This window comes from Echeneis naucrates, chromosome 7 (assembly GCF_900963305.1).
Source record: "Echeneis naucrates chromosome 7, fEcheNa1.1, whole genome shotgun sequence".
In the NCBI taxonomy this organism is placed as follows: domain Eukaryota; kingdom Metazoa; phylum Chordata; class Actinopteri; order Carangiformes; family Echeneidae; genus Echeneis; species Echeneis naucrates.
The window spans coordinates 16,009,433-16,032,115 of NC_042517.1; the positions used below are offsets into that span (position 1 = coordinate 16,009,433).

At 41.9% G+C, this 22,683-nt stretch overlaps 1 protein-coding gene across 1 annotated transcript in view; it reads left to right on the forward strand.

Annotated features, from left to right (window-relative positions):
• The window catches only part of fgd (faciogenital dysplasia), a 48,837-nt gene that overhangs the window by 18,498 nt on the left and 7,656 nt on the right, over nt 1–22,683 (forward strand). Inside the window, exons 2-10 of the mRNA XM_029506236.1 lie at nt 10,555–10,725; nt 13,582–13,783; nt 14,076–14,685; nt 17,155–17,244; nt 19,171–19,307; nt 20,115–20,271; nt 20,477–20,615; nt 21,932–21,990; nt 22,491–22,637. Of these exons, the coding sequence (XP_029362096.1) occupies nt 10,555–10,725; nt 13,582–13,783; nt 14,076–14,685; nt 17,155–17,244; nt 19,171–19,307; nt 20,115–20,271; nt 20,477–20,615; nt 21,932–21,990; nt 22,491–22,637 (1,712 nt within the window). The remainder of the gene's footprint in view (nt 1–10,554; nt 10,726–13,581; nt 13,784–14,075; nt 14,686–17,154; nt 17,245–19,170; nt 19,308–20,114; nt 20,272–20,476; nt 20,616–21,931; nt 21,991–22,490; nt 22,638–22,683) is intronic.

The following is a 22,683-nucleotide window of genomic DNA, read 5'->3' on the forward strand; positions in this document are numbered from 1 at the left end:
GTACTTAACGTAAGAGTTACAAAGTCAGACGTGACAAACAGGAACTGAAAGTATTAAAAGGAAACAATAATAACTTTTCTAATAACAATTCACAGTTCACAGTTATGCAAAGTTTTAGATTCCTTTCCTCCATTACCTTTCTGTTTAGCTCTTTCCTGTATGAAGTGCAAGGCAAAGATACTTGACAGAGCGCCTAGGGGTCATTTATAGAAGAGGGCTTTACCACATTAGCTAGGCGGAACAGAGGGGCCATGCTCAGATGACCATGAAGTGAGTGGAAATGAGGGACCACTGTATCTACTCAGTGTGATGTGCAGGATGTGCATAAAAGAAGCTGCTGGTGCAGAGTTAATCAGGTTTGACTTCTGAAGAAAGTGCTTGTTACTCGTGCCACAAAGACTTCCCATTTCTGGTGATTCATCACAGCAGTATCTCCCAGCATGTTTTAGTAATTCAGCATTACCTTCAAGATACTCCTTGATTTTTTTCAGGAGTTTTTCAGGAGCTATTCATTAATGATTCCTCAGTTATCAGGTTGCTGTCTTGTTAATTTTAAAAAATCACTTCAGACTTTTCTTAGTTGGCTCGTCATCATGAAGTACATGTTGGATTGCAATGATAGCATGTTGATTAAAGATTTGGTATCTGTAAATCATGAGAGTCCGATGGTTAATGCGCAATTATGAGAACATGTGCATGTACACGAGCACATGTACTGCAGCGCATGTAGCTTTTTGCATTCTATTTCAGGTTTAGACAGTGTGACTGGCCTGCTATGTTTGACGAAGTGTATAATAGGTCGACCCTGGCAGGCCCATTGTCTCCTGTATGGGTACACTAGCACGGCTGTGGCCAATGCAGTGCTTTGAGGGGAAATACTGAAGCCATTAGAGAGGAAATAGGAGCCTTTATTAGTCCGGCTAGTTTACACCTGGCTTCCATAACAGGCCTCCCCTTGTACAGTGATTTATAGATGTGTGTGCGTGTTTATGGTTGTTCGTATGTCTTGGCCTCGTGCTCTCAGAGCTTAGCTAATTCTGCCCTTCACAAACCTCACGTTAAAAGGGTTTCAGTCATTTAAGTTTCCATTCAAGACTGTTCCTGCAAATAATGCTAATTAAGTCTAGTCCCTGGCTGGTATTTAAAAATATTCTCAGCTTTCAGGTTTTGGTGACTCATCAAAGAATCTATAACCCAGTGAACTTGTGTCACTTTGTTCATAAGTCTAGACACAGTGACAGTGATGTTCACTTCAAATGCTCGTTGCTGGAGACATCGCATTGCTGATGCTGCTATTCAGGAGCCAAGTGACATTTTGAAAACGATTCTGACGTCAAAGATCAGTGTTGAGTACACGGTGACCTTTTTGTCTCTGTGTGTTTGTTGGTAAAAGTCCAGTGTGTAGCAGCATAGAGGGGCAGTGACAGGGCAGAGACTTGTGCCTCTCCCTCAGCCTTCCAGTTTCATCAACCCAGCCCTCTACGTCACCACACCCTTTCTGGATTCAACCAACCAGACTGGAGCGCATAACGTGTTGACCTGTGCTGGGCACGGCCGTCCCCCTCTGAGACCCTTTGACTGTCAGCAGCCTCGTAGACACTCCCCTCCACATGCTGACATCCGTCCTGCCTGGAGCAGATGCAGGGTGGTGTGGTGGGCACCCATCCATCTCACCTAATGTGACCACACGGCTCACAGAGAATCGAGGCAGAGACAACTTTAATTGTCAACTTTAATGAGTACGTGCATTTTCTGATGAAATGTTTTCTAGAAAATGCATAAAACTTTGCACACACACTCACACGTTCATCTAGGAAAAAAAAAAAAAGAAAACGCTTACACCCTTAAAGTCGAATGGCTTAACCACAACTGAAGCTATGAAACTACTCTCTCATGCTTTAACTTCCTCATTTTCAGAAAATATAATGTCTCAGAGAAAGCCAGTGGGTATTTACATATTCAAGTTTGTATAATCCGTCTTCCTCTGTGTACAGTGGAATGGTCCATCTCCTCATTTATCAAGGAAAATTTTAAAAGAGACCCTTTTATTTACATTATAATTGTTATTGTTATTTAAATAGAGCACTTTCAGATGACGGACCGTTGGTCTGAAAAATGATTTATTTATTTATTTTAGATGTTGATAATTTTTTTCAGAGACGGAAATAGTCAAAGACATATCTTAACATCTTAACCCCGGTGATGCCCTCAAATTTATTTATTTATTTATTTATTTTTGTCAGCGCAACAGTCAACAGTTCAAGTGCTCTTCATAGGCCATTTCCCTCTGTTTTTCTGCTGGGGCACACTGGCTTTTCCAGAGGTGTAATTCTGTGGCTTTGAGAGGTGTGTTTTTAGTCCCCTGTGAAAGTGTGGCTTGTGTTTTATTCGGGAAAAGGAATGATTTGGTCAACAGTGTTTTTTTTGTAGTCACTCAATGTTTTCCTGTGGTCGTAGAAGAGCACTTCGCACCACGCTTTAGAATGCTGGCAGATCACAGTGTAACGGTAACAATGCTGACATGAGTTAAGTGTTAGTAATTTTGCGGCCTGTGCCACGGTTGTGTTTCTAGAAAGTTAAGCGACTGGGCTTAGCGGCAGAACAACGTATGCATGTGGGTGTTTAAGTGTGTGTGGGGTTGCTCATTTGGCGGTGGCATACACAAATTATTTGGCATGCGTTAATCAGTCAGCAGTTCATCAATCATGCATGTCAACCAGAGGACCATTCTTCAACTGGTCTAGATCACCACAATGATCGGTTAATCCCGCCAATCAATAAATGGTAAAATAATCAATACATTTGCGCTTCAGAAACCCTTCGTCAGTACAAAGAGTGATCAAGTCTGGATCCAGAAGATTTAATTGTGTAATCCTCATTACATTGGAGCCTCTCAGGACAAAGCATGATTGAAATTTGTTTAGAAAATGCTATTTCAGGCTTTGGGTGCTGATGACTCATGAAGCAGACCTGTGTTAGCTCGGACCTTCCCCCACCCCCTGTGGGAATGGAAAGAGCAGGAGTATTTTTTTCCAGCACAAGCAGTTAGAAATTCCCTCTGTTAGGGGAGGTGTGTCAGAGGTCGGTAAAAATGGACTGAGAGCAGAAGATGGACTCCAGCTCAGCTTTGCCCTGGTTGTTGTGCAGAACTGCCAATTGGATTCCGCAGTGAAAGATGCCATTGAGTGCGGCTACAGTAGGCTTCAGTAGTTTCTGGGACAGTCAGACAGTTATCTCCACAGGCAGGTTTGTAAACCCCCTTGTTCTTCTGTGTGTGTGTGTGTGTGTGTGTTGCCCTAATTGCCAATCTGTGGCTGCTTCCTTTACAGTAAATGCTCTGGGCTACTCTACTGCACTGCACCCAGACAAATGAAAGTCCTGTTATGGCTGTGAATTAAACAGGCAAGAGGCCAAAAGTGTAGAGGCCACTTGCAAATGTGTGGCAAGTCACATGTTTAATGAGGTATCTTAATCATCCCCTCGCCGTGTCTTCACGTCACTGTGCTACTTACTGTAAACTCTGAGTTTTTGCCCATGACTTATCTGTATTTGTGTAGTTGGCAACAGGATTTTAAGGCCTTGAGTCACGCTGTAGGAAAAAGGTCAATGACTGTATCCTCACTTAACCTCAGCGTTTGGTCTGTTCTGCCAGGAAGGACGGAGCGCTGGATGGTGTGTCTGCCCGCCGTCTCTCTGTTGCAGTGTGGATGTGAAGGATATTAGAAGTCCGCTGATGTCTGAAATGTGTGCCTGAAGGAAGCGAAGTAGTTCTTCATAATTCAGCATGACCTACCTACTATAATAGCAAAATGGATCACCATAGTTGCCATGGGAATAGCCTCCTCTTTGGTTTCTCATACTGAAGGGTAATTCTTTCTAGATTTATTTTACTCTGCACAAGGATGCTGCCCCTGATATTATCCAGTCACTCTTTTTATTTGAAGTCTGTTCGACTTGTTGACAGTTAAAGTGTGTTATTACAGGAATTGAAAGCAGATGGTCCTTTTTTTGCCTCAAGGTATTTACAGCGACGACTGTGTTTCTGCTGAAGCATGTGAACACAACTTATCAGTAACACCTTCATATTTCCTGCTTGGCATTGAAACCATTCAACTATACTTTATATCATTACTCTATTTGCTTTTTTCAAAGAGTTTTCTGCTTTCACAACAGTAAGCAATGACTTTCATCGAAACTTTCCAACCATCTGCTCTCTCCTCATCCTCTTTTATGCCTCTCAGTGTCTGCTCGCTTGTCCCCCCCCCCAAAAAAAAAAAAAAAAAAAAATCGCATGGTCCTAATCTATGGGAGCTGGTGAAATCCCCCCACTTAGTGTGGGAGACATGTCGGTGTGCCTGCTGTGCCCACTGGCCTGATTTAGGAGGAGAGGACAAGCCTAACAAGATGACTTACCCCCACCCCTGTCGAATCTTGGGAAGCCATGATACCAGTGAAACTTAAGGCACCACAACACACACACACACACACATATTCCTCAGGTCTAACGAAGGGATTGACAGCAAGAGTGTAACGGTGATTCTAACAGAATGTGAAGAGGAACAGATGAATATAGATTTGTAATCTGGGGCCAGATGCTACTCTATGTGATTGCAGAGCTGTTGATCCTTCTGTCCTTGTGATTGTACGTTTGTGTGTGTGTGTGTGTGTGTGTGTGTGTGTGTGTGTGTGTGTGTGTGTGTGTGTGTGTGTGTGTGAATACACTCTGTGGTGAACGGTTAGTTGCAGCCATGGGGGAAATCTGATGATTGTCAGAGATTTAGGATGTCCTAGTGTAGATCCAAGAGCAGTGCTGCCTCTGTTGTATTTCCTTTCTTGGTGTATGTGCAATAGGTCCCATCAAAGCGATAGCCCACCCACTCTCTTACGTTATTTATTTTTTTTAGGGTAAAGCTGCAACAAAACTAATAATAATAATAATAATAACAATAATAATAATAATAATAAACTAATAGCTTTGCCAAAACTTAAAATGTTTGCTGTTTCTCGTTTTTTCCTTTTTGTTTGTCAAAAGAAAGATCACATATAATATATGAATATAAATTAATGCAAAAGATATAATTCTTAATTAATAACATAAGTCAGCTATAATGGAATTGAATTGCTTTCAGGTGAGAAAAAGTATCAAAACAGGCAAAGCCATTTTTCAAACCACCCTGTCAGGATAATATGTTTCTTTTCCCAGCATTATGTTCAGCCATATTGTACGTAAGTATGACCACTGAGAGAGCAAATTGTCTTTCTTAAGCCCTCTGCTAAACCTTCCAGGTTGCACTGACTGGCTTATGTGTCAACTTCCCTTTATAAACCCTTAAGTAACCCAGAAACATGCATCCAAACTTGTGTTGAGTGTGTTTCTCTGTGGATTTCTGTCATTCTGCTTTGTAACTGTTTGGATAATAACCTAAAAGCAGATCAAGGTCATCACTATCTCCTACAGAGGGGGGTAGAAACACTGAGAAAGGAGAAATGAATACAGTGTCAGTCAACTTCTCCATCACTTCCATCATCTCTGCTCTCTCCTGACTACGATTTATGTTCTCGCCATCTGTTTTGCTGCATTTTCTTTCTCTTGTAACATCAGGTAACATCAGGCCATGTCCAGAATGTGTGTGCTTCTCTGGGGGAGTTTATTAGCTAAGTGGCTCATTGTCCATTAGAAATATATACCATAAGAGTTACTATAAATGAGAGACTTCACCTCCAACAGAAAGCAAAAACCAGATCAATATGTTAAATGTCAGGAGAGAGAGAGAGAGCTAAACAGACAGGGACACAGTCGGGGTGAGAGGAGCAGAGTTGGTGTGATGCAGGAAGAGAAACTGGGAAATTTGATGGTGATGTGGAAATAATGAGGTGCCATACTTGGAGAAATTTTCTCTGGGATTCAGCTATACCTTACTGGGGAATTGGCGGGTTGGTGGAAGTGATGCAAGCTGGGATGTCAGCTCAGCTTCACCAGGGGTTGGTTTGTGGGGCGGAGACCTGATTGACTGGCTGTCTGACTGGGAAGACTGCTGAATCTAAATGATCTGTCACCGAGACAGCACTGGGGCGAGAGAGCTGTACTCAAGGGATGATGGGTAATAAATGACTCTTGGGGGGCGGGGGGGGGGGGGTCGCCTCAGGGCTGAAAGTGACTGACAGCCAGCTAGGTTTGCGTTTTGAATCTGTGTCTCATGTGTTTCTCAGTTTGGGGAAAAAGGAAAAAAAAAGCAAAGAGCATTTGTTCCAAAATAAGGCATTCGTCGTTTTTTTAAGGAAAGAACAGTGGCTGTCTCACATTACAAAAATTTATTATTATGCTAATTTTGGGTTACAACTGACAAGTTGTAGATAATGAAATCTGTCATCTTTTTATGATATTTATTTTTCAAGCAAGGCGCAGTATTGTAGTATATAAACAACAATGTAGACAGTGATTAGACCATAGATGATTATGAGGCGCCTTATAACAGACAGCTCTGAAGACAATTAATTTCAGGTAGCCGTTTACTCCAACATAATTACCAAATTTTGAAAAAAATCTAAACAAAACAATAATTCTTATTATTTTTATAAAGCCTCAAATGTTTGCTATTTGAATTATGAGTAGGCATTAAACGCTGAAATGCTTTATCCAGAAAGCCATCATGGATCCATGAACTTGTGCACTCATTATATGATCAGATAGTTTCCAGTTTTAAGCAAGTTTTTCCGAATTTGTTTTTATTTAGACAAGGCTTTTGGACAGCTGGTTGCAGTAATTTATGGTCTGAAAATTTTGATGGTATTATCGATAGGCAAGAGAGTTTACAGCCACGTTAGCAGTCTTATGAGTTTTTGATTAGATACAACATAGTATTGTGCTAAATACTCATGCTGCATGTCAACTGGCTCATAAAGAAAATGCTATTGGACTGCCTTGAAGTATTTATCATGTTTACAATGTTCACTATTTCACTTTAGCCTGTTAGCATGCCAACATTTTCCATCTAGCGCTAAACCAAAAGAGCTGCTAAAGTTTATGCAAATTTTATCTAATTAGATGCCAGATGGAAACTTCCCCATTCTTCTCACACCAGTTGAATGGCTGTTAAATTTAATTAACAGACAAATCACTCAAAACAACAAAAGGTGACCTCCAGGTGGCGCTCGAGGAAAGGCAGAGAATGGTAAAATCATTAAAAGTGAGCATTTGCAGAAATTGCGAAAGCTCCACACAAATATCCCAAAATTTGAAAAGATACTTACATGTTTTAAGTAAAAACATTTGAAGCCTCCTGATGTGATAGATGCTATTTTTAATATAATAAAGAGTTTTATAAACTGAGCTGAAATTGTTCACATTATGTCATATCAGAGTTTGAAATGAAAAATGAAATGAAATGAAATCCAGACTTGTATATGCAGCAGTCAGTGTGAGACTCATTAGCTTTTCCTCTTGTGACAGTGACACAATGTCAACAGATATTTGGAAAGGCCTCGTACTTTTCACTGTGGCGGAAGAGAGGGGGAGAGTATTGTTTCCACTATCTTCCTGTCTCATACCTGAAGGTATCTGAATGTTTCTGGTGAGTTAGGTCCACTTCACTGTGTTTATAAATACAGTGTAATGCAGTCTTTCAGGTTGCAATGCAATCTGGGTTCTGTTGGTTCTTTTTCACTTCCTCAGTGAAGGAACAATATGTCTATGGTTAAGAGGATGGGCGGTCTGATATTTGGTGTGCCTAATTGAAGGGATGCGTCGTGACTAATGCTGAATAATACTCAAATTGTTTCTGCAGGGGAAGGTTGTCACATGAGTGCAGCGGTGATGATATGCTCGGACGTGTAATGTCGATCTAATTGCCTTATTCGTCTTCTCCATAGTAATGAGCTTGGCACAAAGCTGAAGAAATTCATGAGCTCAGATCACTTCTCTGCTGTGTGCTTCCATAAAAGCCAACAAGTTACAAAATTAATCTCATCACATTGGCCCTCTGAGTCCAAACCGGTTAGCTGACAGATTTAAAACATGGTTAATAACGGTGATGTGACAGTGTCTGTTGAGTTGTGTGATATGTGTGTTATTGAAACAGTGCGTAGGGATTGCCAGGCCTCCACAGTGACTCACAGTTATGTCACTTTGGCCCAGGGAGGACGTGCGTGAATCAGGTTTGTCAGGTGAACAGACAGGCGCAGCTCCTCGAATGCGCATGGGAAGGGATAGGTGAACGGGTGTTTGAGTGTGATGTCGGACTGAGTTATGCAGGGTGTGTGTGTGTTTTTGTTAGTTTGTCAAAAGAATGAGTCTCAGCTGCACACACGGTCTGGGAGAGAAGGACTGGTTTTGATGTTAACTGGGACTGTGTAGGAGATTTTTCTACTTACTTGCACTTTGGACTTTGGATAAGTGAAACTGAACAGTTGGAGGCAAGGTAATGTTGGCTAACCAGCTCCGTTCTAAGATTATACTAACTGGCTACTTGTTTGGTATGTGTTATAATGTTTAATAACTGCTGCTAGTGACAGCTTTTTCTGTGAATGTACTCACCGTGTATTCCCTGCGTGCTGTCGAAGGATGCCATCTGATTTTATACTTGATTTGTGAGTTTTTAACGAGAAACTGTGAGTGTCAGCTCCCCTCACTCTGCTGTGTCGTCAGCTTACTGTTTGGTGTTGGGCTGTGTGATATGAGGGTTTTGTGTGTTTCCATAGGTACCAGCCACTATGTATCTGTCTTTCACTGCTGTTTGTTTTTCCCAGGAATGACCCGGCCAGCCTCGGGTCACAGAGTCTTGGATAAAGGACTTGTGAAGGGTGTGAACCCCTTGTTGTGGTTTCTGTTGCTAGGGACTGAATTCAAGGACAGTCAGATGAATAATCTGGCACCTATAGTATCTGTGATCCTCTGTGGAGAAAACACTTTTTCTATTTTTAAACCTGCTATTCTTCAGAGTTGAGAGGTATGTTTGTGGAAGCCTCTTCTTCTCCCCCTGCCTGCTCTGAAGCTTGCAGTGTGCCACATGGAGCAGACGGCAGAACAGGACTCATTACAGACTGAATTCTCTCCTCCACTGCCTGGAGCATAGCTTAAAAAGCACCAAATTAGATGTGCCAGAAATCTTATGGGGGCTCAGTGCAATATTGTGCACTAATCTAGTTGAGAAATAGTTGGGCCAACTACATCAGGTTCCTTAGCCTGAAGGAACAGAGGTGTGTGACTGAAGTCTCCGTGGTTATCATCATCTACTGAGGGACATCGATCCCTCGTAATGGACGAGACACTGGATCGACTGCCATTGTTTCAAATCACAGTAATATGCATCCACAAGTAACTATGGACGTCATAACTTCTGTCCTTTTGTCAGAAGCTGTGGGTAGACTATTTATATTTCTTTATTTGGTGCGTCAGTAAATGATGGAATACAAAAATCTGGGTTGATGGATGGATAAATAGATCGATTGATTGATTTACTTTATTGTTCCAACTTACCAACTTAGATTGCAAATAAAAAAGAGTGCAGAGTATTCATACAGTAGACATACCGTACAATACTTAAAAGAAACTGTAAAGTTAACATATAAGAGAAATAAATAAACAAAAGAATATCACCTCATTGGGCTTGGGCTTCATGTTTTTCTTCTCTCTTTTTTTTTTTTCTTTATTCATGCACAATTAGGACCTACTTTCTGTTTTCTCGCCAGTATTTTTCGTCATCACTTACTGTAAGAGCAAAATATTCTGAACAATATTCACATGTGAAGTAAAGACAATGTGTGAGTGCATGACATAAGAAAAGTTGAGTCTGGTCATAACCTTTTTTTTTTTATTTTTTTTTGGGGGGGTTGGTCACCAAATGCCTAAACAGAAATAGGAGTGTGTAGCTAAAGCTCAACACAGCCCATAGACACAGACTCTGTAGCTTATGTCAGTCAGTCCCAAATAAACCGTCCAGGTGGTGTGAATGCTCACAAGCACACTTTCTATAGTGCACAGATCACGAAGCCGCATGTTTTTTACACCTTTACTTTTATCAAATGAGCTGAGTACACAGTTTTACTTTGAGCTTGTTCTAAATAAGAAAATACAGACCCGTGTCCTCTAAGAGAGGTAAGACAGATGATACCAAAGAAGCATGCTCACACTCAAAGCACTTCATTGTCCATCTCAGGGCAATGGAAAAGTGTTGCTGATGTTGCAGATCACACAATTCTACATTATTAAGCTGCTTTTGCTCTCATGGTGCTCACACAAACAATCCGTTTCCAGGCAGGGTCCAGATTAGATGGCGTTAATCAGATACAGGTCTATTGGAGAGCATGAAACAGACCAATTTATGCAGCCTCTGCAGCTCTCTGCCTGCCTCAGGCCCGGTGTCGGGATCAATGCTGCAGAGCGTCTCTTTTCTGGGTGAGGGCAGTATTCTGAGTTCAAGGTCATTCACCTACAGTGCTGCACACCCCTGCGTCGCTGTAACAGGATTACACAGCGGTTGTTCATGTGTGTTTAAACTGATCTCATTACATCGATCGATTTATGATATTGTCTTTCATCTTGCCTCTGCACTGCAGACCTCCCCGCCTCCTCTCTGCAATACTCGTGTGGCTCAGTGGACTACCTGTGCTCTCCACGGCTGGTGAAGAAAGGTCCGACCCCCAGACCATGTCACGACAGGCCCGCCATCAAACCCCGGCCCCAGCCCTCCACTTCGCCGAGATCACCAACTGCACAGAAACCTCAAGGTAAAACACCGCAGCGCAAGCGAGGGCCCTTCAAGGCCAATTTTGACATTGGTGCCGTCATTATAATTGAAAGGTGCAGCCAGATCAGACTCCTGCTATTGAGCTGCCATTTATTCTGCTCTGACAACACATGGTGCGTGTCAGCTCTCTGGCCTCACTCTGTCGCTCACACAGCTCAGTAGGTCACCTCTGCAAGAGCGGCTGGTGAAATGCAGGGAAGTGCCTCCCAAATGTTTGTGTTTAAGCATGATTCATTTTGATGAATGCTAAATATATATATATTAAAAAAAAACAAAAAAACAACATGTTATGTTTGCGAGGACATTCTAGGTCATGACACCATAGGCTTGGTCCCAGTACACAATTATTCAAACTCTTTTGAGGAGAAGTTGAAAGACTGATCTGAACAATTCTCATTGTTCTGCATATTTGGAAGCATAGGAAGCATTTCAATATACACCGGTAGGCCACAAATACACCTTTGCAGAGACTGCTGATGATGGTAGGAAGCATTTCTTGGCTCAAAACCTCTTGTTGTTTAAAAAGCCATAAGTAAACCAAGCATTATATATAATATGCTCCCATTCTTTTTCTGAGTATTGAAAGTTACATAGCCAATATAACAATATAACCCAATATAACATACAAATTTAGTTTTTTTTTTCTTAGAGCAACAGTTGAAAACCCAAAGATATTCTGTATGCAGCAACAAATCAAAATGGAGGAATTGATTCAGAGTTATACCTTCTGATTCGTCCGGTTCGACATCCAGGTATTCACAGTTGTTCTTACACATGTCTCTGCTCTCTCTGGGTGTCTCTTTGCCACCAAAGACCCTGGAAGGAAAACCTCATGCCAAAATGATAGCCCATTATGGTTATAAAATTCCAAAAATGGGACTGAAAATAGGTCATTCTGTCATGATGAAGAGGAAATACCTTTATTAAAACAATCTGACAGGGACATTAATATGCTTAAAAACAAGGCAAAGAATTATGCCATCTTTCTATCGTGCACAGAATAAACTGATCTTAATTTAAATTGGCCTATTAGTTCTTACTATTATATCAGTGATATTACTATTATATTATTATATTATTATTGCTTCCTGTTTTTGTTCCACTCGCAGTTCATCCTGATAGCGCAGTTATCTGAACACAGGCAGTGCGGTTATGACCTTGGAGCTAGACATTTTGGCAAGCAGGATCTATAACGTTTCCTTTGGTCAAAATTTAGGTACAGTGATGTAAGTTCCAGATTCCCTCAAAATGTTTCTAGGAAAAACTGCTAAAAAAAAAAAAAATGGTGAACTGCACAGTTATGGGACAAACAGACCATCTGAGCCAGTATGCGCCTCTGTAGTAGACACTTGTTAACTACAATCTGATTACTTTTCAAATAGTGCTACGAAAATAATTTCTTCTTCTTTTTTTTTTTTTCGTCTGAATTTGTCCTCATAGTTCACCACTGCAGGGTGTCAACCTTATATGAGGACGATGCAGTCTTGCAGCTAAAACTAATTTTATTATTTCTGTTCATTTATGTGACCATCACAAGCCCTCGCTGGAAGCTAGTTTGTGGATCTTTATTGAGTGGAATGACTTTGTGTGGCAGGGAGGGCAGTGCTCAGTGGATACAGGGGGAGAATAAAGGACGGGGAAGGGAAGCAGGTGGTGCTGGTAGGAACTGGTGGAGTGAAGGACGCTGTGCTTTTCCTTTCACCTCACTCAGGATTAAGAGAGTCCAGAGGGTGTTCTGTGTAGAACTCTGGAGAGATGGGGGTCCAGGTAGGTGGACAGAGGAGCCGAGTCAAAGATGGGGTACATAGTGATGGAATGAAAGAACACCTCAGCCCATTTTAGGCAGGATTCATCAATTCTTCATGATATGACCCAACACGAGCTGGCAAGTGAAACCACACGTCACATGTCTACCGAACGCAGCGTGCGGATACGCCAGCTGTCAGAAGACCAAGTTAACTGTGGGAGGCATCCTCTGTATTAGCCTTCCTCCTAATAAAGACCCAGTACAATCTGCTGCTGAGTAAATTAAAGCCACTGGCCACTATTCGAGGCAATGCGGTACCCACACTTCATTTGCTATATTCAGGTTTTAATTCAACGTATTCCTGAAACTTCACAATATATCAAAATCATTCCGAAACTGCTTGCCGTAGTAGATACTGTAGATGGTTATAGATATATAGATGGCAGTTTCATGGTTAAGGAAAAAAAAAAACTAGATAGAGGAGAGAAAGAAGAGACACAGTTGTGTTTTCCATCATTTTTATTGTAACATATATGTAAAGTCTCATCCACACAGTTACACACACAAAGACAGAGGAAGTGCTTGAATTGACTGTGACATATCTTCACATTTCCTGATTTCAGACATGAATATTTCCAGAAATGCAAACGTATAAGCAGAACGGTGAAATACCCTATTGCGTGAAAGTATGTTTAACTGCACTGTGCATTCAGAGCTCTGTCATTTCTCCGTCACTTTCTTTTAACATGATTGGAACTGCTGTGGCTTTACACGCAGAGCTCAGCATCCTGTTCCGAAATAAGGAAGTTGGCAGACAGTTGAAGCTTATAGCCGGTCTCACTCTGAACGGCTGATCTTGTTTTATTTTTTTTTTTATTTTTTATTTTTTTTTAAACTGTATTTTTCCAGTTTGGATTTTTGTCTTGAGAATTTGGAAGGAATTAAGCAAGCTTAACTCATGAACTCCATCATGGAGGTTTTCTCACTTGGATTTATCCCCGTAACCTAACTGTTTGTGTGAGTATCTGCAGCCTTATGCGTCTCTCTTGCTCTTCTACTCTTGTCTTGTCTGGATCGCTGCATCTGTAGTGCCCCCTAAACCTGCACACCTGCTCGCCCTTGGGCAAGACAAGAAACCCAAGAGGATTCCCCCAGCGCCCTCCAGGCCTTTGCCAGCACCTCCTCCTCCAACTAAACCAAAGCCCACTCGAATCCCTTCTGGCCCAGGAGCCCAGCCGCAGAGAGAGGCCCAGAAGGTGGGACTGCTCATCGAGAGGTTTGAGAATTCAAAGTAAGGCATCGTCAGGAAGGAATTTTATCTGAAATGTGGTCTGCCATGTGGTCTCACATACATTGTTTTGTTGCTCAGTTTGTGCGTGTGGAATTAAAAGAGGAAGTTTCCTTTGTCCACCTTAGCATGTTTCTCAAATTCATTGCTCAGGAGGAAACTTAAGACAACTTTCTCAATATTGCCTTTTGTTATTTTTGCAGTCGGAAACACAAAATAGTGCAGTAATTTTTTATTTCTCATCAGAGAAAGTCTTCCTGTCTGTAACTGTAACTGCGTCTTTTTATTCTCTTAGGGTCCCCATCCTGGGGGTGCTCCCACGGTCTGTGTGTCTGAGAATGGATGCTGCGTCCGACATCAGCTCCTCCTGCATCCAGGACACCACAGTGAAGGTTGCAGGAGACTCCTCTCCTGTAGATAAACTTGCACTTGGCACCTCCGAACAGACTGACGAGGTCTCTGACCTTTCCTGTCTGGCCTCACTGCACATCGGCGGTTCAGATGATGCCGCGCTGGACGATTTGCAGGCAGAGGACGACATCACACACGGCAATGGTTGCCTTGATGATGTGGAGCGGGAGGAAGGCTCCTCCCACGAGCTCCTGGACAATCACGACTCCTTGGAGCAGAATGGGAAGATTCCCAACCGGGACAGTGGCATCGACAGCCCCTCTTGTGCCGCCGAAGGGGAGGTGTTCCCCAATGAGGACGCCATTGATGAGGAAGATCACTATGACAGTATCACAGAAACAGAGAGCGTGTCCTGCTGTGTTACTCTGGGCAACAAGCGTGACTCAACGCAGGATGAGGACAGCGACCTAGATGAGGGGAGCAGTGGGGAGATACACTCTCTGACAGATACACAGACTGGATATCTGACAGATACATCCTCAGAGGCACACAAAGTGAGTATCTTGCATGCTTCAGCCTCATCATGTCATAACCATAAACCTGAACAACCATAATCTAAAGTCTGAATAAACCCTCCTTTACCTCCAGGGTAGTCATTACTGATTCATAGTTTTCTCTATCCCCCCCACCATAACCTTTTTAATTTATACCTATGTTGCATCATAAATTTAAACAGCATGTCTGAATTGAGCTCATCCTGCAGGTCAATAAAAGCTCCATCTAAGACTTTCATGCCTTTCGTGTAATGGAAATAGTAGCTTATATCTATTATTATCTCAGCCTATGTGAAACATTTCAAAGAATGCTTCTGCATGAAACATTAGACACTCCTACAGCCTCGGTTTTCTGCTCAAGTGGCTGACCTGACTGTAAAAGCAGCTCTGCTGTTACATAAAAGGATGAATACCTGCCCAAAAGCTGTAACAGGAGCTGGTGATGGCTTCTGGATGAAAGAGTCTCCCCACAGAAGTTTCAGTTTTCTTATGTCCTTCAGTTTGACTATTGATTAAACAACACTGATATCTCAAACAGTGCACATACTCTTCCTGGTGGAGGCTCATATACAGTAAGCCACCGGTACTCGATTTATTGTTGATCAACATTTGCTGTGGTAAAAGTATCAGGGTAGAGTCTTAAAATATACCGGTATACCAAAGAAGAAGAAATTCAGGAGGTGATGGCAGAAAGATGAAACAATGTCAAATGAGCGGAGACCAAAGCTCAGAGAAAGAGAAAATGTTAAGACAGCACTAATTCTGAGCAGAGTGTCGGTAAACCAGCAGTGGAAGCTATATTGTGTTGTCTTTGTCAGTCCAGCTTAATGCTTTACAACACACCCACAAATGTCAGATGAGCACAAAAAAATATGCAGCCTCAGCTGACCACCCACACCCAGAGCCTTTAGGGGAAAGGTATCTCTGCTCTCCAGTGCTTCCTGATCCCACCCTGCTGTGCAGAGGAAGGGCGTGTGTTTGTGTGTGGCTGAGGTTGTTGGTCTTTCAATGTATGCAACTGAATGTTTCTGACACTACAGCTGGCATGTTGACGACAGTATGACAGCCTCGTCACAGAGGATGTGGGTTTTCACTGATGTGCACTGCAAGAAGATAAGACGGGGACAAAAAATAAAAGTTTTGCTGACGTGGTATCGTTTAATGTGCAAACAATGATATTTTCACTTTTGTGAGAGTACTAATGGCTGTAATAAAGCTGCAGCGAAAATGCCACCCTCTCATACATGCTGTTCCTGTAAAAGAGTGAGTGTGTATGTGTGTTTACGTGAGAGGCAGCTTTTGAGAAACCCACGTTGCTGCAATAGGCAAAGTGTTTCTGTGTATGTGTCACTGAACTGAACTTTGTCAGCATCTTTCATCATATAATCCTTTCCCATCTCAATCTTCAACAAGTCAGAATGAGAGAAGGCGGCGGAGGCAGCCCTTCAGTTTCGCTGGATCAGTTTATGCTGCTGAGCTAAACCACTGACTAGAATAGGGCTCTGTGAATGTCAGCCCGCAGTAATCGGCTGCACATGTCGCCGACTGTTGCCTCGAGCTGAAGCATTAAATAATAGGTTTGCTGATATTTTGGTTTTTGTGTAAAGTCGTAAGGCGGGGGGGGGGGGGGGGGGGGGGGGCATCAACAACAATTTAATTCTCCTACTTATTGTGTTGCCAAAGGCAGTTTATTTCTTTGTGCCATACAGGACTACTGTGGTCCAAAAACTGTTCAGAACACATTAGTGAGACACACCATGCAGCGGAAGATATGCTCCTTCATTAATATGAATGTGGGCATTGTAGTCCGTCCTGTACACCATCCTCCCGAGGGAAGTATTCACTAGAGGAAATAAATGTCCTTTTCATTCCTCTTTGAGTCACTTTGCGTAAAACAATTCAAAATACCCACCAGTTTAGCCTTTTTTTTTTTTTTTTTTTTTTTAAGATCTACATCTTCAGAAGGAAGCTGTAGTTTGGGAGTTGGGATATATTTAGTAGGTTTAGTTTTGTTAACTTAATAAGTATTGGGCATTTTAATGAAAACAGAGCAATTTTTATTGATTTCTCTCACACACAAATATATAATAAGTGTAAATTAACATTAAACATTTTGACTTTTTTCTATGTATAAATTGAATAATCCAATTTAGACTCAATTAGTTGTGTGGAAACAATGACAGAAATGGGAAATGAAATGAGCTGAATGAAAAGAAAACATGCCAAAAAAATTACAATAACTATGAAGTTAAATATATACTTTATGTAAATACAGTGTGTGTCTGTAAATGATACTGTATGTTTCAGTTGACTGTGTAGATGTGTGTGTGTGTGTGTGTGTGGGCCGCACTTTAATTTTGAAAACTTGTGATATCTTGGCCTCACAGGTAAAAGTTGGTCTCAAATATTGAAGAATGGGACGTTTCCTTAGTAATGTCGTTAATCCTTGCTGTTTGCGTGTCCCCTCAGTGCTCGGAGGCTCAGAGGCTGTTGAACATTGCCAAAGAGCTTCTCCAAACTGAAGAGGCCTACGTCAAGAGACTCAACCTCCTCGACCAGGTAACACTGTGCTCCTCCATCCGTTGCCTTCTTCGCTAGCGGCTTTGTGTTGTCTGGCGGTGTAATTCGGTTCGTCTGTCCCAAATTTCAACCTCCAGTGAGTGAGCCAGTGGTCTCAGGCTGGTGAGTCAGCTGTGATCGGGCTCAGGGCTGAGCTGGATTAAAACAGGCACTATGATCCGCTGGACAACAACCCTTCCTCTGTTGAACAGATTACTCAGAGCTGAGTTACCGCCATCATGTGAGAACATGTATGCGCGTGTGTGTTTCTATTCATAGCTGTGCAGCATGCGCATGAACATGTACACAACTGTTTGTACCTCCTAAGGGGCACATGCTTGTATTGTGTCGCAGTGTCACGGCAGCTCTACAACTATCTGTGTCTAAATCCTTTGGATTAAAGATGTGTGTTTCCTTCTTTACTGGGTTTATAATTAGAATGCCTCTGGGGCTCGATGATGCTTCCCAACTGTAGCCACCCAGAGGAAGTCACCTTATTTAACAAAATTAAATATAGATAATAGGAGGAACAATTTGCGCCACGCATCAAACACAACAATAATATTCTATGAAATACTTTTTTTTTTATTATACAACTAACAAAAGATGCCAAATCAAATTTAATAAGTAGTTTAATATCTGCCGTAGCCTCTGGGTGCGCTGGTTTTATGTGGAGCAAATTAGCTTGGGGCTGTGATTCACAAGATTATTTCATTTATTTCACTTTATTTGATAAACTTTATACTCCCACAGGTGGGAATTCTGCCTTGAACCGATCACCCATACTGAAGCCAACACATAAAAACAACACACACACACACAACACACACACTACATTTATTTCTCAAATTGTCAATATTGCCTTTTCCAATTTCCCATAATGCCATTTGACATTCAGATTATTCATGATCTAAAAGCTTTCAGTTTACGCTTGCTGGACGAAAAGACAACGGACATTCAAAAGTGACGCCAGGCTCCATCTTCCCTCCTTTCACAAATGTAGCTCTTCTCCTGCTCACCATTCTGGGCTCCAAATTAGTTTGAGCCTTCCTTTAGATTTTGAAAATGGGTGACAATGTTTTGTCTGAGTCTGTTAGTGATGAGACTTTACGCCAGTGGTTGGCTCTCCTTCCTCTTTGCTCAGCTCATGTGGTGGAGGAGATGCGCCGCTGTCCAATCACAGAACAGCTATGGTTTATTTGCTATTGAGAGCAGAGAACCCTCACAGTTAGCTTCCTGTTTTTGACACACAGCTTTCACAACATGGAAACATTAGAGCCCATCAGTTGTTGTGACTGGGAGGGAAGCATAAGATGATGGAAGTGAAGATATCCTGACTTTTAACTCTCTGGATTCACTGCGCCATTCATCAGACCTGTTTTGCCCTCAAAACTCTTACTGACCTAATTTCTTAGGTCATGCAAAGTTACAACGGATATTATACCTTTTAATTATGTACTGTGACAGACGTGTGAAATCAGTGGCGTTAACATTAAGTAAACTTGCATTTTTTTGTTCCAGTTTCTCAAATGTTATGATCTTTTTCACTTTATTGTAAGTTCACAATACCAAAACATTGTTGGATGCCATTGAAAGACATATTTGTCCTTGAGTAACTGCAATGCCACAATAATTTGTCTTGGAAATGTTCGATATTATTAGTGGTTAGCCTCTGTGTGATTTTTGATGTATCAGTGACAGTTGTCGGCCGTTGCTCTACGATCGCAACTGAACTCAAAGTGATGTGTTCATGAATTTTATTTGATAGTTTATCTCCCAGAAAAAGGTTTTAGTTGACTCATATCAAAGTGCTGTATGTATGAATAAACAAGATCTAAACTGCTGTTTAATAGGAGCCAGATTCAGTGTGTTTAGAAATAGCTACACTCGTCTTTGTTTACAGATGTTTCTTCTTATTGTCTGCAGGTATTTTGCACTAAGCTCACAGAGGCTGGAATCCCTCAGGACGTCATTACAGGGATCTTCTCCAACATCTCCTCCATATACTGCTTCCATGACAAGTTCCTGCTCCCCGAGCTCAAGACACGCATTACTGGAGAATGGTGAGCAGATAAACACTTGGCAGCCCAGCCGCTTTCCTGAGGCATCAAAATGCAATGTTTTTGTGGAGAAGGTTTGGCTCAGTGATGGTCAGTTAGGCCGTTGGTGTTGGCTGAATCTCTCAGACAGCTGGGCAGCAGTGGGGGGCATTATTGTCAGGTTTTCAATGCTGCCTGCGCTGTCAGAGTTGTGGATTGAGGTCATTTTCTTGTCTTTTTTCTCAGTAAGCGTGAAATTAACCTCCGTTGTGTGTGATTGTGCCAACATCAGCCACCCTTTGTAGATAATGACTCCTCTAGAGGGCTGTGTTTAGGGAAATCACCTGTCACAATATTTTCTGGAACACATAAAAATTTTTTGGACTCAGACTGAAAGACTTCATAAGAGTGACATCCAAACAACAAGTCAGGAAAGTGCACTTGGGTAAGAGATTTCATACAATGGATTAGTTTGTGAAATCCCCTCCCTCATGTTCTTTCTCTCGTGTTCCTCGCTCATGTTTCTGGAGTTTGCGTTTGTTTCTTACTAATACAGAATGGCATCAGTGTTTTCTTCCTTACAGCTGTAGTCATGTAAATGTATGAGTTTAAGGAAAACTTAGACTACAGATCTCACTGTTGTAAGTGAGAAACTGAGCAGATCAGATGTTTCAATGGATTTCGGGGGAATTGATGAAGTTTCAGAGTGATATGATTTGAATGACTGTGTGGAAACTGAGGGAAATCGTAAAAGACAATTTCTTTTGTGCGTGTGTTGTTTATTACGTCAGTGACAAGCTTGTTGTTACGTTGTGTTTATCTGTGCTGTAGGGACTCCAACCCACGTATCGGAGACATCCTCCAGAAACTGGCTCCATTCATGAAGATGTATGGAGAATATGTGAAGAACTTTGACCGAGCCATGGACCTGGTCAACACGTGGACTCAGCGGTCTTCGCAGTTCAAGAGTGTCGTCCAGAATATACAGGTAGGCCTCTGTGTGTGTGCTTATTTGTGCTGATTACTGCTGAATTGTTTTCTCTGGGGGAAAAAAAGCCTGACCACATGTTTCCAATAACTGTGTGTTATTTTAATCAGATCCTGAATTTGTTGGAATTAAAATTTTCCCCCATAAAACGACCTTTCTTGTCATTAATACCTTCAAATCTTTGTTTTTGTGCTTGCAACAAAAGAAACAGGATGTGTGTGGGAACCTGACATTGCAGCACCACATGCTGGAGCCAGTCCAACGGATTCCTCGCTACGAGATGCTGCTCAAAGACTACCTGAAGAAGCTGCCTGATGACGCTCTGGATCGAAAGGATGCAGAGAGTGAGATACTCAGACGGCTGTTTTTTCTGTCATAGACTGGTCAAATCTTCCATTTACATGTCAACAGTGAAAGCAAATAGACAAAGGACGACAGTACTCTGGTTAAGATAATTCAAATGCCCTCAATAAGTCGATGTGACATGAAAACAAAGACGTCACTGGAAAGTGAACCTGTCCAGAACCACATTCCGAAAAACTTGACATCAAACAAAGACAGTACTGTGACTGTTGAGGGACAGAAGGAAAAAGAGTATGAAGTGGAGGATCGTGTGATAGACAGCCTCGGTCCTTGCTGTGAATGGCCGCTTTCCCAACCATGAAACCAACACACGATCACGGGGATCATGCGTATTTGAACACGTCTAAGAACACAGCTCAGCACAATCCTCGTTTGGGAACCACTCTTTGGCCTTCTCTCAATGTCTTCCAGATTGTTTTCAAAATAGTACGTACAGAAAGCAGCTAGGCAGAGGCAGGCAGGTGTGTGACAGCTTGGCTATGTAGTATGTGAAAACATTGGTGGTTGATGAGGGTCGACAGTCCTGACCACTGCATCGCGGGTGAGGAGAGCCCATAGCATGAACCTTCAACTTTCAAATCCGAGGAGAACCATACCCATCATATCATTTACATATACTGTACATCAAACAGCGGGCTGGAAAATCACCTTTATGAACACAATGCACCAATTAGAATCTATGAGATTATAACAAAAATTATAACTGCTCGATGAAATTAGTGTCTGTGTGAAGACGCACATCTTTGCCTCAAGGGGGTCCTAATGAGGATGACTGCTTAATTTAATCTACTGTGGAGATAAAGACAGCTATGCTGTCTATTGTTACACATCAGAGATGCAACACTTTGTGTCAATAGATGACTTTTCATATCCAAAAATTCAATTTGACATCCAAAGTCCTCACATATCCCTGCGTGCATTTCACCAATCTTAAGCTTCTGCCTGCTGTGTTGTTTGGAGTCCTAGAAAAAATCGTGTTGGTCTTAATCATTTTGGCCTCATCTTCCCCGGTTGTGTGTCTCTTGTCTCTGTTTATGTCGACCATGAGTAAGCTGACCGACTCAGGTGCTCTCTGCTGTGTAATGCACGCAGTACATTTCATGCTAAGACTGTGCATGTTAAATGCTTGATCCTGTCTGCAACATAATTATTACTTTCTTGCTACTACTAAAGGGTGTGTGGGTGTGTGTGTGTGTGTGTGGGGGGGGGGGGTGTTGAGAGATATTCACAGGAGAGCCTCCTAATTTGAGGGCCTGTTTTACATGTGTGTGTGTGTGTGTGTGTCTGTGTGTTACAGAGGCACTGGAGTTAATCTCTACTGCAGCTAACCACTCCAATGCAGCGATCAGGAAAATGGTAAGACTACTCCACAGCAGATTTCACTGTTTTCCTCTCTTTTTTTTATTGTTGTTGTCTCTTTGTAAACTTTTTCTCTGTCTCAAGCCAGCTGTGTGTTACTCAATCATAGAGTTGCTGATGTGTTTGTCTGAGAGGGTGAACACGATGAATTCGTACAGACAGGAAGTTGCCGTTTCCTGCCTCGAGTTTCACAGCCTGACTGACTTTCTTCATTTAGCAGTCATCCTCCTCATCTCTTTCCTCTGTCTGCCCATAATACTGTTTCTCGCCTTATTTAAACAACTTAAGCAGACAAATGGTTTATGAATCAATAAAGAAATATAATACCTCTGTTACTGCCTTACTGGAAAACCCATGAATGAGCTTAGTTTAACTGAGAGAAAACAAAAAAGAAAAAAATACTCCCTCTGGTGGCATCTGGTTTACAGCTCAGTCTGTGTCTTCTGGTATTTTCTCTTTTTGCTTTTCTTCATCATCCTGTTGTCTGATGCTTTCAGGAAAAGATGAACAAGCTGCTGGAGGTTTATGAGCGGCTGGGGGGAGAGGAGGACATAGTAAACCCGGCCAACGAGCTCATCAAAGAAGGACATATCAAGAAGATGTCTGCGAAAAATGGAACAGCACAAGACCGATACCTCTACTTGGTGAGAGAGAGTTAGAGAAATATCAGACAGCTAGAGCGTGTCTGTA